This window comes from Struthio camelus, chromosome 4, assembly GCF_040807025.1.
Source record: "Struthio camelus isolate bStrCam1 chromosome 4, bStrCam1.hap1, whole genome shotgun sequence".
NCBI classification, from domain to species: Eukaryota; Metazoa; Chordata; class Aves; order Struthioniformes; family Struthionidae; genus Struthio; species Struthio camelus.
This window is the reverse complement of record NC_090945.1, coordinates 5,278,156-5,291,042: the sequence shown is the minus strand read 5'-3', so window position 1 is coordinate 5,291,042 and position 12,887 is coordinate 5,278,156. Positions and strand designations below refer to the sequence as shown.

The following is a 12,887-nucleotide window of genomic DNA, read 5'->3' as shown; positions in this document are numbered from 1 at the left end:
CAAAGTAAAGAATCTAGGGGATGGGTTCTCACTTCTCTTTATCGAGTCTTCCTTGGGAGGCATGCAGACGAGTGTCCGACCTGGAATGGTGAGGAATGTTTCATCAGGTTATTACCTCAAACAATGTTTGTGGCAGGGCTGTGCTTTTTCTACTCTACAAGCTGTAATAGCAACCTTGGGCAGTGAATCACAGAATAGTTGGGGGCTGGAAGGCACCTCTGGAGATCACTTGGTCCAACCCCCTGCTCAAACAGGGTCATCTAGAGCAGGTTGCCCAGGACTGTGTCCGGTCAGGTTCTGAGTATCTCCGAAGAAGGAGACTCCACAATCTCTCTGGGAAACTTGTGCCAGTGTTCAACCACCCTCACAGTGAAGCAGGGCATGTATCTGCACCTTGGGAAATACAGTGGAGATCAACATTCCCATTCTTTGAGGCCATGCTAGCTTCTTCAGTGGGTGTCTGACAACATATTGGCATCACGTTTCTTACATTTTCTCATGTAAGAACCCTGTAAATATACTGACAGTTCATTTGCTCTTGTGTTTGGACTGACAAACTTGAGTTAAAGACAAGGACTCCTCTCCCAAACAGGAAATTAAGATGAATTAAGATGTAGTTGGCGGGGGAAAACGTCGGTGATGTGAGGACAGCTCCCGTGGACATGAATAGCGAGGGAAGGGCAGGGTGACAGAGACAATTAGAGGTGCAAAGCCTTTGTCTTGTCTCTACCAGGTCACTCTCCCCCACTCAAGGAATGAGAATTGCATCACCTCCACCTAAACCTCATTTTGCTGCTTCCACAAGGGTGTTTCACTCAAGGGAGGCAATTCATTTCCCAAAACTGGGAAGAGTACCAGGAGGTTGGTGGGGAGCTGTTTCACGTTGTTGCGTGTCGCATGTGACAGGCCTTTCCTCTTATTTTAAAGAAAGAAATAAGGTTGCAGTTCTAATAACTTTGCTTCAAATGCACATCCAAAAAAAAAAAGTGGTATCAGTGTTAGTAGTGTTACTAAAGCGAATATTTTTCTTTTTAAGCTTTTACATTTACAATCCTCTCTTCCCTTCATGCCCTGTTTAAGATAATCTTGCTTCTGTGGGAGAAAACAGCTTGCACAAGCAAGATGTGAGGACTTGATATAATCAAGCATGGACCACTCTGTTTGCCCTTGAAACTGGCTGTGCCATTATGGCATATAAAAAACGACAGGTGGGAACCTTTAAAGAAAATAAAGCTTTTTTGCGGGAATTAGCATATGTGAAAAATGATGCAATTGTCTGGGCAAAGCTGTGTCAGATTTTTCAAACAGCTTTCTCATTTTTTAGTTTTGCAGCCTTCGCTGGCTCTTTCTGCACTGAAATGCATAATGTCCCCTAATAATGCATTTGCTTCTCTCATTTGAATTACTGGAATATAATGCCTGCTCCATTTCTGGCTCTTTGAGTTCTGCTGGTTATTTTCCTTTTTATATAAGCAGTGGTCTCCGTGACTAAAATGAAATGTGGCAATGGGCACAAGATTAACTCTTCCGACGCTGTGACCCAGATGTCATTTAAAGCCACTAAAAAGTGAGCATGTATATCTGTAGGTATCTCTGACTGTCTTGCAGAGGAGTGGTTGCATTCCCTCTGCAGCTGATAGTTACCTTCAAACAGATGGTCCCTGAATAGATCCATGAGGTTTGGGCATTGAAATCACTTAGAGATCCTGGCCTTAACTGGGTATTGCATATAATCAATCAGCAAGATAAAGATGCTTTCCTGCTCTTGTGTAGTTCCATTTTCTTTCCGTGTTTTCTCAAGTCTATGTAATCAGGAGTAAAAAAAGAAGATATTAACTGTATCTTAAACAGTAACTGTACGAGTCACTATTCTCATTGATAGGCAATGGAGAACAATAATTTAAGAAGTGCATCTTAAGGTCTTTTAGTTTATTAAATGTGTAGAGGAACTGAATTAACAAAATCGATTGTGCAGCTGGAGGATGAAGCCCTCTTCTGAAAGATGGAATCCTGAAGCTACGGTTCAATAGATTGTTGTGATTTTTAATTTAAATATTTTTTTTTCTCTCAACTTAGGTAAGCTTTAACTTCCTAAAGCCAGTTCCCTTTTACAGATAGGCAATGCGTGTTCCAGTTAAATTTGTTCTTGTTTACGGTAAAAGCCCGAACACTATTTTCCTAAATGCAGCACAAGCAACTATATTTGCAGCTCTGTGTGGCTGGGACTAGATATGAAATTTTAATTGTGACTAATGGATGCTTTTTCTTGGTAGTGCGAAAAACTAGGGCAACAAGTAAATGAGCAGGGCAGCAAAATCGCCTCTCGTGCCTTAGAAGTGATTGCCTCAAGGCAAGGCTTGCAACATGAAAATAAAATATATAAAAATAATATAAATAACAATAGAAATAATAGAAATTAAAACCAGAGTTGTAAAGGCATCCTGTTTAAGACCTGCAACGTGTGTGCATGGAAAAACTTTCTCCAGAGACATGTAAGACAGTCCAGCAGGAGACAGTGGATATATCTCAGAGCAGAATTTGGTCTGTGTAAGGTTTGTACGTTTTTTGAGGTGCCTGGCAAAAAGGCAAATAGAGCCATAGAGAGATGCCTTGCAGCCCAGCTTGGTGACTCAGACGAGAGATAGCACGGTGAGAACATGCCGATTGAATTGCTTCTGGCACTGCGCTTGAACAGGCTGCTCACTTCTTTTGTCTTCTTGATTAGTTTTGCAACACCATATAAGTGTTAATAATTGACTGCAGGCTTTATAATTAGGCATTATGAGGTAAAGGTCTCTCCACCCAGAGAGGAGCTGAAAAAATATTATTATCAATATTGCACTTGGAGGCAAAAGGTGCGTGCTCGTTGTTGATTGCACTGGTTGGTTTCTTATCAGTTTCCAGCTATGCAATATTAGAACGACCCAAATACTGAGTTGATTCTCAGTGTAACTTGAATTTCTAGCATGACCTTGGATGCTTATCATATCTGTAATAAATAACCAGGGCCAGATTTTTCAAAGCTCTTGTTGCTCATATAAACACATAGGTGAATTTGCCAAATCTTAGCAGAACTCAGCATCTCTTTTTTCTCACTTTGTGACTTACCAAGCACTAATGTTTACAGAGGTGCTGAATCCTTCTGCTGGCCTAGCTTTTACCATTTGATATTATTGCATGTTGATCTATGGCATCTTGGCAACAAATTTTCACGTTATCTGTGGAAATTCATGGAATATAACCAACATTCCTGAAGGCCACTTTAGGGTTTTCTCCTTCCTGTTTCACAGGCATCGAGAAAGTACAAGTGAGCACTCTTATTGGAAGCAAAGCTCACCAGTTTTCACTTGGCCACCAGTAAACCTCATCTATCTTTATTATGTCAACAGTTCCTGTTTCTAGTGAATAAGTTTGAATCGCTATATAAATTTTCAATTAACAACTCATCTCCTGTTCTTCCAAAATGAGGCAGCATGCATGTGCTGCCCTAGCGCTGCCTTTCCTCTGCAATGTTCCCTGCAAGCTGTGCATGTCCTGGACTGCTGTTTGCTTCCTTTTTATATCATAATCTGCTTAAGGTAATATTAAGAAACCAATGAGTACATGTCTAGCAATGGCGGACTGCAAATGTGCAATTCACCCTGCATACTGGAAGGAGTGTCAAGCCCACAAGCAAAACACGAATGATACAACTGCAGCAAGCGTGATTCAGAGCCCTTTGTGCGCAAAAGAGCGGCTCCTATGGACTTGGGGTGGTTTGAGATCAAAACCAGGGTTATTCTTGGTAGCTGCAAAGAGAAAGTAGAAATGAAGAAAGTGGGTAAACTCAGGATCTGCTGAGAAAGGCTATCTGGCCATGAAACAGGAAGCCACAGGTGCTGTACAGGATTTACTGGACAACTTAAAAATGATATTGGATGTGTGATATCTCTTCTTGACTGCTGGCAACTAGAAGGGTGGCTCTAGTAAAAATAACATTGTGGAAGAATGGGATAGGCCAGTATCTTGAACCAGTACTCCTTACTTTCACTGGAAGTATATGATATTGTCCATGAACACACGTGTGCATGTGGAATTATTGCTATTGCATGCAATAAATTGCTCTTAGCTATTTCTTTTAGTATTCATAATGTACCAGGTACAACTGCTCCTCAATAAGGTAGGAGAAGGAGAGACAGCCGCTGCTGTTGTAAACGGGCATTTGCTCCAGTGAAGTCGGTGACTTCTGATCTGGAAGGGTGCACTGATGGGTATCGGGGCTCCTCTGGGCCTGGTGTAAGACATGGCTGGTTGCTTGTGTGCAATAAGGAGCTTCAAAGTTTTCCACCACAAAAATTTTGCCCTGGCAAAGCTGCAGATCTTAAGGAGTAGAGGGCTTGTTCTGGCCATACTCCCTGGGTTCCAGTCATCGGAGGATGCTGGCCAGTTGGAAAACAGCAGATTGCACCGCAGAGAGGAGCATGATAACAAATGCAACAGCGTGACTGCATAGGAGCTGCAGGAGCATTTACAGCAGCCTCTGCCCTGTCTCTCGCTGTGCCTCTGTTCAAAAACCACAAGATGGGATGACCATGCAGTGAGAAGCCTTGTCCATGAGTTCTGGCCTCACCTGCCTCTTTCTTTGTTTCAGATGTGGAGAAGAAAAGAGCAGAAGTCCTCTTCAATGACAGTAAGTGACAGCTTTTAAGCCTGGCAGTTCTCCCTTTGCTTTAATTAGCATTAAGAGTCTCCAAGCGTTTTTCCTGGCCCTTTTTTCTTCCTCCTGTCTATTGAATGTGACCTGGCACTTCACGTGGATGTGTGGTGTGCTTAGAAACCCTGCTCAGGCATGACGAAGCCTGGCGTCGGTGCCTCCCGGGCTCCTTACTGAGGTATCTGGCCCAAGCTCAGAAATAGCACCGCTAGGGTTGAAGATCCCTTCTTGAAAGGTCTGCGCCCCCACCAAGAGCTTCCTTGGGGGTTGTCTGCTTAATCGCACCTGCCTTTTGCATGTACAGAGCCTTTGCTGCGTTACTATATGAAAGCTAACACGTTTCAAACACATCCTAGGTGTATGTAGGAAAACCAAGCGAGCGGTGAGGATTTCTAATAAATAAAAGGGACTTTGCTTGGGGTGGTTGACTGCTTTAACACTAGGCACAGCAGCCAGCTGCACCATAAATAATGTGCTCAAGGCAGGCAGGTCCCTATCAGGAATTTAAGTGCATTTTCTATTTCAGCAAATTATAGTTAGAAGCAATTGCTATTAAGAATAGCTTAAAGCATGGACTTAAATAGAGCACTTGATTAAGTCTAATCCTGCCTTCACAGGGCTGACGCCTAATCCATCTCCCTGGTGTGAAGTATTGAAACTGTGCACCAGCAGCACAGGCTGTTTCATCCGTGCGTGTCTTAGGCACTGCAGCGTAACAATTTCTCTCTGTGCATTAAGACTGGCAGCCCAGTTGAGTCCTCGAATGCAGCCCGCAAAGGCTAAATGCCCTGAAAGTTGATAGGATTGGACATGTGCAGAGTAGTTTGGAATAACAGCTTTCAGTGTGCTACTAAAAATTTGGAAATTGTCATTTTCTTTTGTGTGTCGTGTGTATGAGCATAAGGAAACATGTATAGAATTGACATCAGTCTGTGATTATAATGAAAATGTTCTGGATTTTGGCATTACTCTGAGCACCCAACTGTTTGTTATGGAAATATAATGAAATGTGAATTGATAGTCTTCTCAAGGCATTACTGAAGCTTGTTGTGAAGACATTTCTGAGCCTTTAGGGAAGGAGGTCAGCCTGTGTGCAGATCTCATAGTCCTAAGAAGCCAACTTTGCCTACAGATGGGTTGCTTGCAGCTCTGGACTTCCTTAGCTGCAAGCTGTCAAGTGGTGGCAGATCATTTTTGGGGCCAGTTTCGGTGCTGGCATTCTGGGGTACTGAGGGAACCGGGAGTTTTTCCCTGGGTTTCAAACATTGACCACTCCACTGGTCTACAGATAGGCTTATGCAGCCCTAGGTCCAGTTATTGAAGATCACCAAGAGCCCGCAGGAGGGAAACATGCTGGTGCAGGCAGTCTCATGAGCTATGGCCTGTTCTCCCGTTTTTCCCTTTATATGGCAAGTTTTGGATAAGTAACTGTATCTTTAGATTTCACTGCTTTCCTTCAGCGTACTTTTAAATCTCTGAACTGGGCAGAGTCTGCACAGGAACTTCTAATACTGTATGACAATTTTTTTTTTTTCAAATTTATGAACAGCTCTCAATCTGCTGAGCTCTTGCTGCTGCTTTTGGCTACGAGGTGCTGTTAACATCACCTCGTGCAGATTCTAGCAGGAAAGGGCAGAGGTTACGCTCTGCAGGGCTCCAGTCTTTCCCCGCTGAGGATATCAAGGGGCCTGGGGCTGGCAGCTCTCCAATGAGGTATTACAGATTTCCACTTCGTCCCCCTCTGGGTCACTGGCCATGGGAGATAGGCAGCACAATGGTTTGGACTGTGTTATCCCTACGTGAATGATTCTCAGCTCTGTCTCTTTTTCAATGGATTGGGACAGTCCTGTCTGTCAACTTTCCTACTGTCTAGCTGAAAGCAGGGCCTGGATGAAGGCTAGTGGGTCTTGGTCCAGGTAAGACAGATCTGATGCTGGCCAAATGGGAGATGGCAGCAGAAACAGCTCCAACAACGGAGGAAGTTTCCCAACTGGTCACTACGTGGGAGCTTCAGCTGCTCCTGCAAGTCTGTTCAGTGGCTGAAACCACAGATATTTTTATTCCTCTGGGGGTTTGGAGGGTAACGCTTTTCCTCATGTTTGCACACCTTGCTGGGAGGTATCCGTGCCTTTATCCACCACTGGCCTAGTGTGAAATGCTCTTTGCCTGAAGTGGCTCTCGGGGACTTCTTGGAAACTCCCATTTGTGCAATATGTAGTTGCCTGCTTCCAAGTGACACCTTGCTGAGGGGATCTGCATGCATGCTCTGTAAAAACATGTGGCTTGGAGCATTCCCATCTCTGAGACTGCCTTTGCTTGTGTTTTATCCTAAAGATGAATCACCTGGGACATTCAAGGGGACAATCCTTATATTTGGGGATTGTCCTGGATGTATGGTGAAGGGTTTTGATTCCTGACTTGGGCTGCTCATGCAGCTTAAGCCTGAATTGGTTGACCGTCATGGCTTCCTCATTCAGGCTTTTATCCAAATGGGTTGTGCATGAGGATCTCTGACTCAGGGGGCTGGTGGATGGTACATTTTCTCATTGATATTTTACCGTTAGAGAACCTGGGTGGTGTGTGATTTTATGTATATTTTCTACAGTACCTACAGCCCTCAGTAGGCATGTATACTAAGTGGAGGAATAACTACTATGTTCTTTCTCCTTTCCGACAGTCTGCGGGTTACGGCAGAACAGATCAGTCAAGTCAATAGCAAAATCGTCGTCACTGCGAATAGTCGGCGGATTGTCTTCTGCAGAGACAGGAGACTGGCCGTGGCAAGCTAGTTTACAGTACAATAACATCCACCGCTGTGGCGCAACACTCATCAGTAATACTTGGCTTGTATCTGCAGCTCACTGCTTCAGAGAGTAAGTTTCCAGCTTAGAGAGACTCTGCAGCACAAGGCGTTCCACAGGCATCAGGTTGTGTTGCTTTCCAGATTTGCACCACCCCCCTGCCTCTTCCCAGCAGAAGAATTTTCTGCCTTGGAGAAGCTGGGGCTGGGTGGACCTATCACTGTTATGTTTCAATGAAGTATTAAAGACTGATTCCTTCTGAGCAGAACTGACAATAACATGGGTAGAAATCAGTAGTCATTTGGCATATTTGGCAAAAAAGGGCTTAAAAGGTAATGTTGAAATGGCAGAGGGCTTGTCTCCCATTATGCAAAGAGCTTCCAAAGGTGCATCTTCATGTTACAATGAGGATGCTGCAGCTGCAAGCTGCTACCCGAAGTGATAGTCCCACACTCCCACCCCTCCATTCAGCCATGTATTCCCAGCACTTTCTTCCTCCAGATCTGACAACTGTGAAGCTGCAGGGCACTGAGGATCAAACAGCTGGTGGGACAGATTATTAGCATGCGAAAAAGAATAAAGGAGATGAAGATTTGTGTAGCAGAAGAGCTTTTTGGTCTGACACACCCCGTAGCCACACATTGACTAGATCAGGGGCCAGGGAAGGGAGGGAATATGAGACCATGGTTGAGGATGGAAGGCAACACCACCCCCTTTTAGCAACAGCCTACAATTATATGGGACACAATGTTATGGAAAATAACATATGCCTTGAGAATCTAATAGGAAGTGGGGTCAAAGGAGTTTTAACATGAAGGCATCTGACCAGATTTCAAGTCCTGAATATTTATAATTACGTTATTTTTACAGCTAAATATTTACAGCACTCTTAACTGTTTCAGAATGAGTCACCCTCTCAAGTGGACTGCTACTTTTGGAGCTGTTTTGAAGCCACCAAGCATGAAACGATCAGTCAAGACTATTATTATTCATGAAAAGTACCGCTACCCAGAACATGATTATGACATTGCGCTTGTGAAGCTCTCTAAACAAGTTGAGTTTACAAGTAACATACACCGTGTTTGTCTGCCCGAGCCATCTCAGACTTTTCCATATAATATTTATGCTGTCATCACAGGCTGGGGAGCACTTACCAATGACGGTGAGTCCCAAGTCTAGCAGGCAACCAAGGTGTCATGTGAACAACAACTCTGATGTAATGCTGAATTGATAGCACTTCTGTAGTCATATGTTGTGTGGCAACAAGGCTAATTCTTTGCATATAGGTAATAATTTGTTTAATTGTGAGCAGCAGTTTCTTCCTCTAAAATTAGACCCGAAAAAGACAGAGCTACAACACTGAAGCAGGAAATAGGAAGAAGACTGTCCTCTTCTTCCAGCTTTTCCATCTCATAATGTTAATTCTTGAGATGGGTAGTTTAGCCATGCATGCGCTTATATAGTGTCTAAGAAAATGACCTCCCAGCCCTAGCCAGGAGCTATAAATAACTCTCTGGGGTTTCATGAAAACGTGCACAGTGAGATACAGATGGTGGCTTACTAAAGCTCCTACTCTTAGCAGGCCAAGCTGGGACTAGATTTAGCAATGGAATCAAGATCTCCAGTCATCTGTCCAAAACACTAGGTAACTTGTGACCCATGATATTATATGAAACATCTACAAAATATGTAACACTTCACGCAGTGTGTGCATTCAGGTGATTCTTAGTTCCATCTTAGTAGTACACTTCCTAAGTGAGAAGATGAACATGTACCTTTTCAGTGAGAGGCTAACCTAGAGATAGCAACAAGCAAAACCTCTGTGTTAAGCCAAGTCAAGCTGGTCCCCCTTAAGAGAATGTTAAACGCTCTTTGTGTATCTTAATTATGGCCAAGTAATTATACTGATAAATACCCAAACCATTCTTTCCCCTCAGGTCCAACTCCTAATGTTCTTCAGGAAGCAACAGTGAAACTTATAGACTCAAACACTTGCAACCGAGAAGAAGTGTATGATGGTGACATAACACCCAGGATGTTGTGTGCAGGATACTTGGAAGGAGGAGTAGATGCTTGTCAGGTAAAGGTAGCTGAAAATTAGAAAGGAAAATCCTTTCAATGCTGGTTCAGTATTTGGCCCATCAAATCTTAACTGACATTGTGTTCATCCTTTAAGTAGGCTGTGTTCAAACAGGAATTACAATCTGAAAAGAAATAACATTTATTATACATCAGTTAGCACATAAAACTCATATAAAGAGAACTAAATTACTAGGTATAATAATGAGGATTTAAACTTTTCATGGCATGAAATGAAATTTTCATCCTGTAACTCAAAACAGCTGATACAAGCCCATTTACTTCTCATAATATCTTGTGGCAAATCTAATTAACAACTTGCTTCCACAAGTATCACCTGGCTACTCCAAAATGATGCTTCACTCCTCATTCATTGCTTCCATTCCACACCAGCCCCTTGTATACTGGACAGTTTTTCCCTAGCAGATTTTCTTTTATACTGGGGGCTGCTCTGCCAGTGTATATGTGCCTTGATCTCAGCAAATTATTCTGCAGGGGCTGATCATGACTACTTAGAAACAAAATGTGTATGGAAGTGACTACTGAAGTTGCGAGGTGGCCCAGACAAAATTAATTATTTTGCGTCATACCTTTGTCAGGTTTGAACCTGACCAGTCCTTGACCTCCATTTTTCAAAGCAGCATGACAAGACATTGTCAGAGACACTAAATAGTGAAACAGTAAATGTGAGACAAAAGTTAAATGTCTCAAGTAGCCAAGACCAGACATTATCCAGCTGGGAGGGAAGAAATTTAAGAATGTAGCAACTGAGATGGTAGCAAAAATGTACAACCATGCACTGAAATCGAATTCTGGACTGATCATCTCATAATGGAGATCTCGATTATGAGGCGATCTTTGGGAAAAGATCCACTTCGGCACAAGCAAAACTGCCAGAAACAATGAATAAAAATAATTGTAAGACAGCTAAGTTTAAATTGAATGGTAGGGATATTTGTGTGATGCAGATGTTGCAAGGAAATGTGTATTTTCAAACAAAAATTATTTCCTAACAATAATTTTAAAAAGGTAATTTCTGTTCATATTTAGAGTTGTAAAGAATGTATTCATAAACGTTCGTTGGAACAGATCCTTTTCAGAATCCCAGTCCTATAGATTTGTGTCCGAAGCGAAACTTTGCAGAACCTGTCTAGGAGATTTACTTCCTCTGTTCCTGGTCTGCTCAGCACAGAGGAGATTTGAACAGGAGGGTGCAACTGCTGTTTATTCCAATAAAGTTTTTTGGAGGAAGATAGGAACTTTGCTCTGTTGCATGAGGATTACCTTTGTCGTTGTAAGGTTTCCAGCTCAACTGTATATCACGCCAGTAATGCTATCTGAATTCAGCCTTTAAGAGTTGCCAACATCACTAACATCTTAAGGAGATGTTACCCAAGTAGAAGTCCAGGTTCTTCATGAAATCTTTTGGAAACATTATTGTTGCAAGAGACCAAAAGAATTTGTTGAAAGGACAGCAGGTTCCTCCCTCTCCCCCTAAAGGTTTCCTGTTAGCTTAGATTGCTGTATATATTTGTGTTTTTCTACTTTAATTTGTATGAGGGGGAGGAAGAGCCAGGTAGGGAGCAATGTTCACAAAACAGAAGGGAAGATATGATTTTTTTAAATTGAGAAATGATACTGTAAACCCACAGGTGCAGGTCAGGAGACTACATGGCAAATAGGAAATGGCCATTGACTTCTCACTCAGATTTCAGAAAGAGGCTGGTTTCTGCATGGATGGCAGTTCTTGAAATACTGCTTGCTTTTGTCTCTTACTGGACACCGCCTCTTGTCTGTGGAGAGAATTATACTTCACCTTATGATTAATTAAATGTTTTTTTTCCTCCCCTTTCTGTAGGGGGACTCTGGGGGACCGCTGGTTACTCCAGATTCCAGATTGATGTGGTACCTCGTGGGAATAGTGAGCTGGGGAGACGAATGTGCCAAACCAAATAAACCTGGAGTTTACACTCGAGTGACTTATTTCCGTGACTGGATTACCTCAAAAACTGGCATCTGATTCCAAAGTCAAAAACAGACTTAACTCCATAGGCTATGTGTAGCTCATACTTGTCCATAATTCTGAAACATTTTTTTTTTAATATATATATGTGCCTATGTAGTTTTGGTCAAAACAGCCTGTGTCCACAGCAAGTGCTAACTTCACTGTCAGAAATCCCAATCCCTTGTGAATTTATACTAAACGTGAGATTACCTACTTCATCTCTGATCTTTGAAACATTATCAGTTAGTGGAAATGATGAACAGATGCCATCGGACATCAAATATTTAAAAGCTAGCAATCTACCTGCTTTGTAAGTACAGCCACTATACAAGGAAAAAAAAGAAATTTCTCTTCAGCCACAGTCGACGTCTGAAGATGGCCAGGCTCCTCAGGCCTACTGGAAGCCAAACCTTCTTCCTTCAGTGAAGCAACTGTTGTCACGATTTTGTTTCTAGCCAAGTGAACCTTTGATTACTCTTCTCATTAGAGACCATCACCTGTATAGACTGCTGCCAAGACCCTGGGCACATTCCACCAGCCCCACTGGGAGCCTTGTCACCTATCCTGGATCAGCCAGGACTGAGGGTAGATCCTGGCTAAGGAAAAGGATGACTGCCATGCTTGCCATAAGTTGGAAGGGAAGAGAGAAAAGCTTGATACTCTTGTTATGAAGCACACTTTTAACAGAACTTGGTGGATTTTATGAAGTTCAAATTACTTGAAAATCCTACTGTAGAAGTGCAACACTATACTGCTACCTCTGTACCAATGCCTTTCTAGACTGATTTTGTCCAGCTTACAATCTGCTTAAGATGCAGAAATACAAGCTTTACCCAAAGTTGCTTGTAATAAGAGCGTGTCCCTGCAAATAACCTCACTGGAAGGAAACTGTAATAAAAGAAAAACCCTCAAGCCGGCATTTAAATTTGTGCAAAAGAAAAAATAAATAGTCACCATAAATAAACTGGGAACTACCTTTTTCTTCAAGTCAAGAAGTAATGTGCATTCTGAGGGCATGCCAGCCAGCAGAAACCATTTCACTGCAAAGAAAGTAAATAGTGATAAACATTCATGCTTCATTGAGGGACTCTTCTCTGCCATGAATGAATATGATTGTCTTATGAGGCTGAAGAGTAATTTCATGTTAAAGAATAATCCAGATGAGAACTTCAGAGCAAATGCTGTCCTTATATGCGGATTAAGCACTTTTCTTCCTACCTCTGCACATGACGTCTCGTAGGCTGCTGGTGGGAGGGGGTTCCAGTGACATGAATATTACTGTCCCCAAGAACCTGGGCCTTCAATATGA

General features: G+C 42.5%; 1 protein-coding gene across 1 annotated transcript in view; it reads left to right on the top strand.

The window, feature by feature from the left end:
• LOC104152103 (transmembrane protease serine 11E-like) overlaps positions 1-11,748 on the top strand; it is a 38,401-nt gene extending 26,653 nt beyond the window's left edge. The window contains exons 8-12 of the mRNA XM_068941009.1: positions 4,631-4,669; positions 7,371-7,566; positions 8,397-8,656; positions 9,432-9,574; positions 11,432-11,748. Coding sequence (XP_068797110.1) covers positions 4,631-4,669; positions 7,371-7,566; positions 8,397-8,656; positions 9,432-9,574; positions 11,432-11,593 — 800 coding nt within the window. The 3' untranslated portion in view covers positions 11,594-11,748. The remainder of the gene's footprint in view (positions 1-4,630; positions 4,670-7,370; positions 7,567-8,396; positions 8,657-9,431; positions 9,575-11,431) is intronic.
• The last annotated feature ends 1,139 nt before the right edge of the window (positions 11,749-12,887 follow it).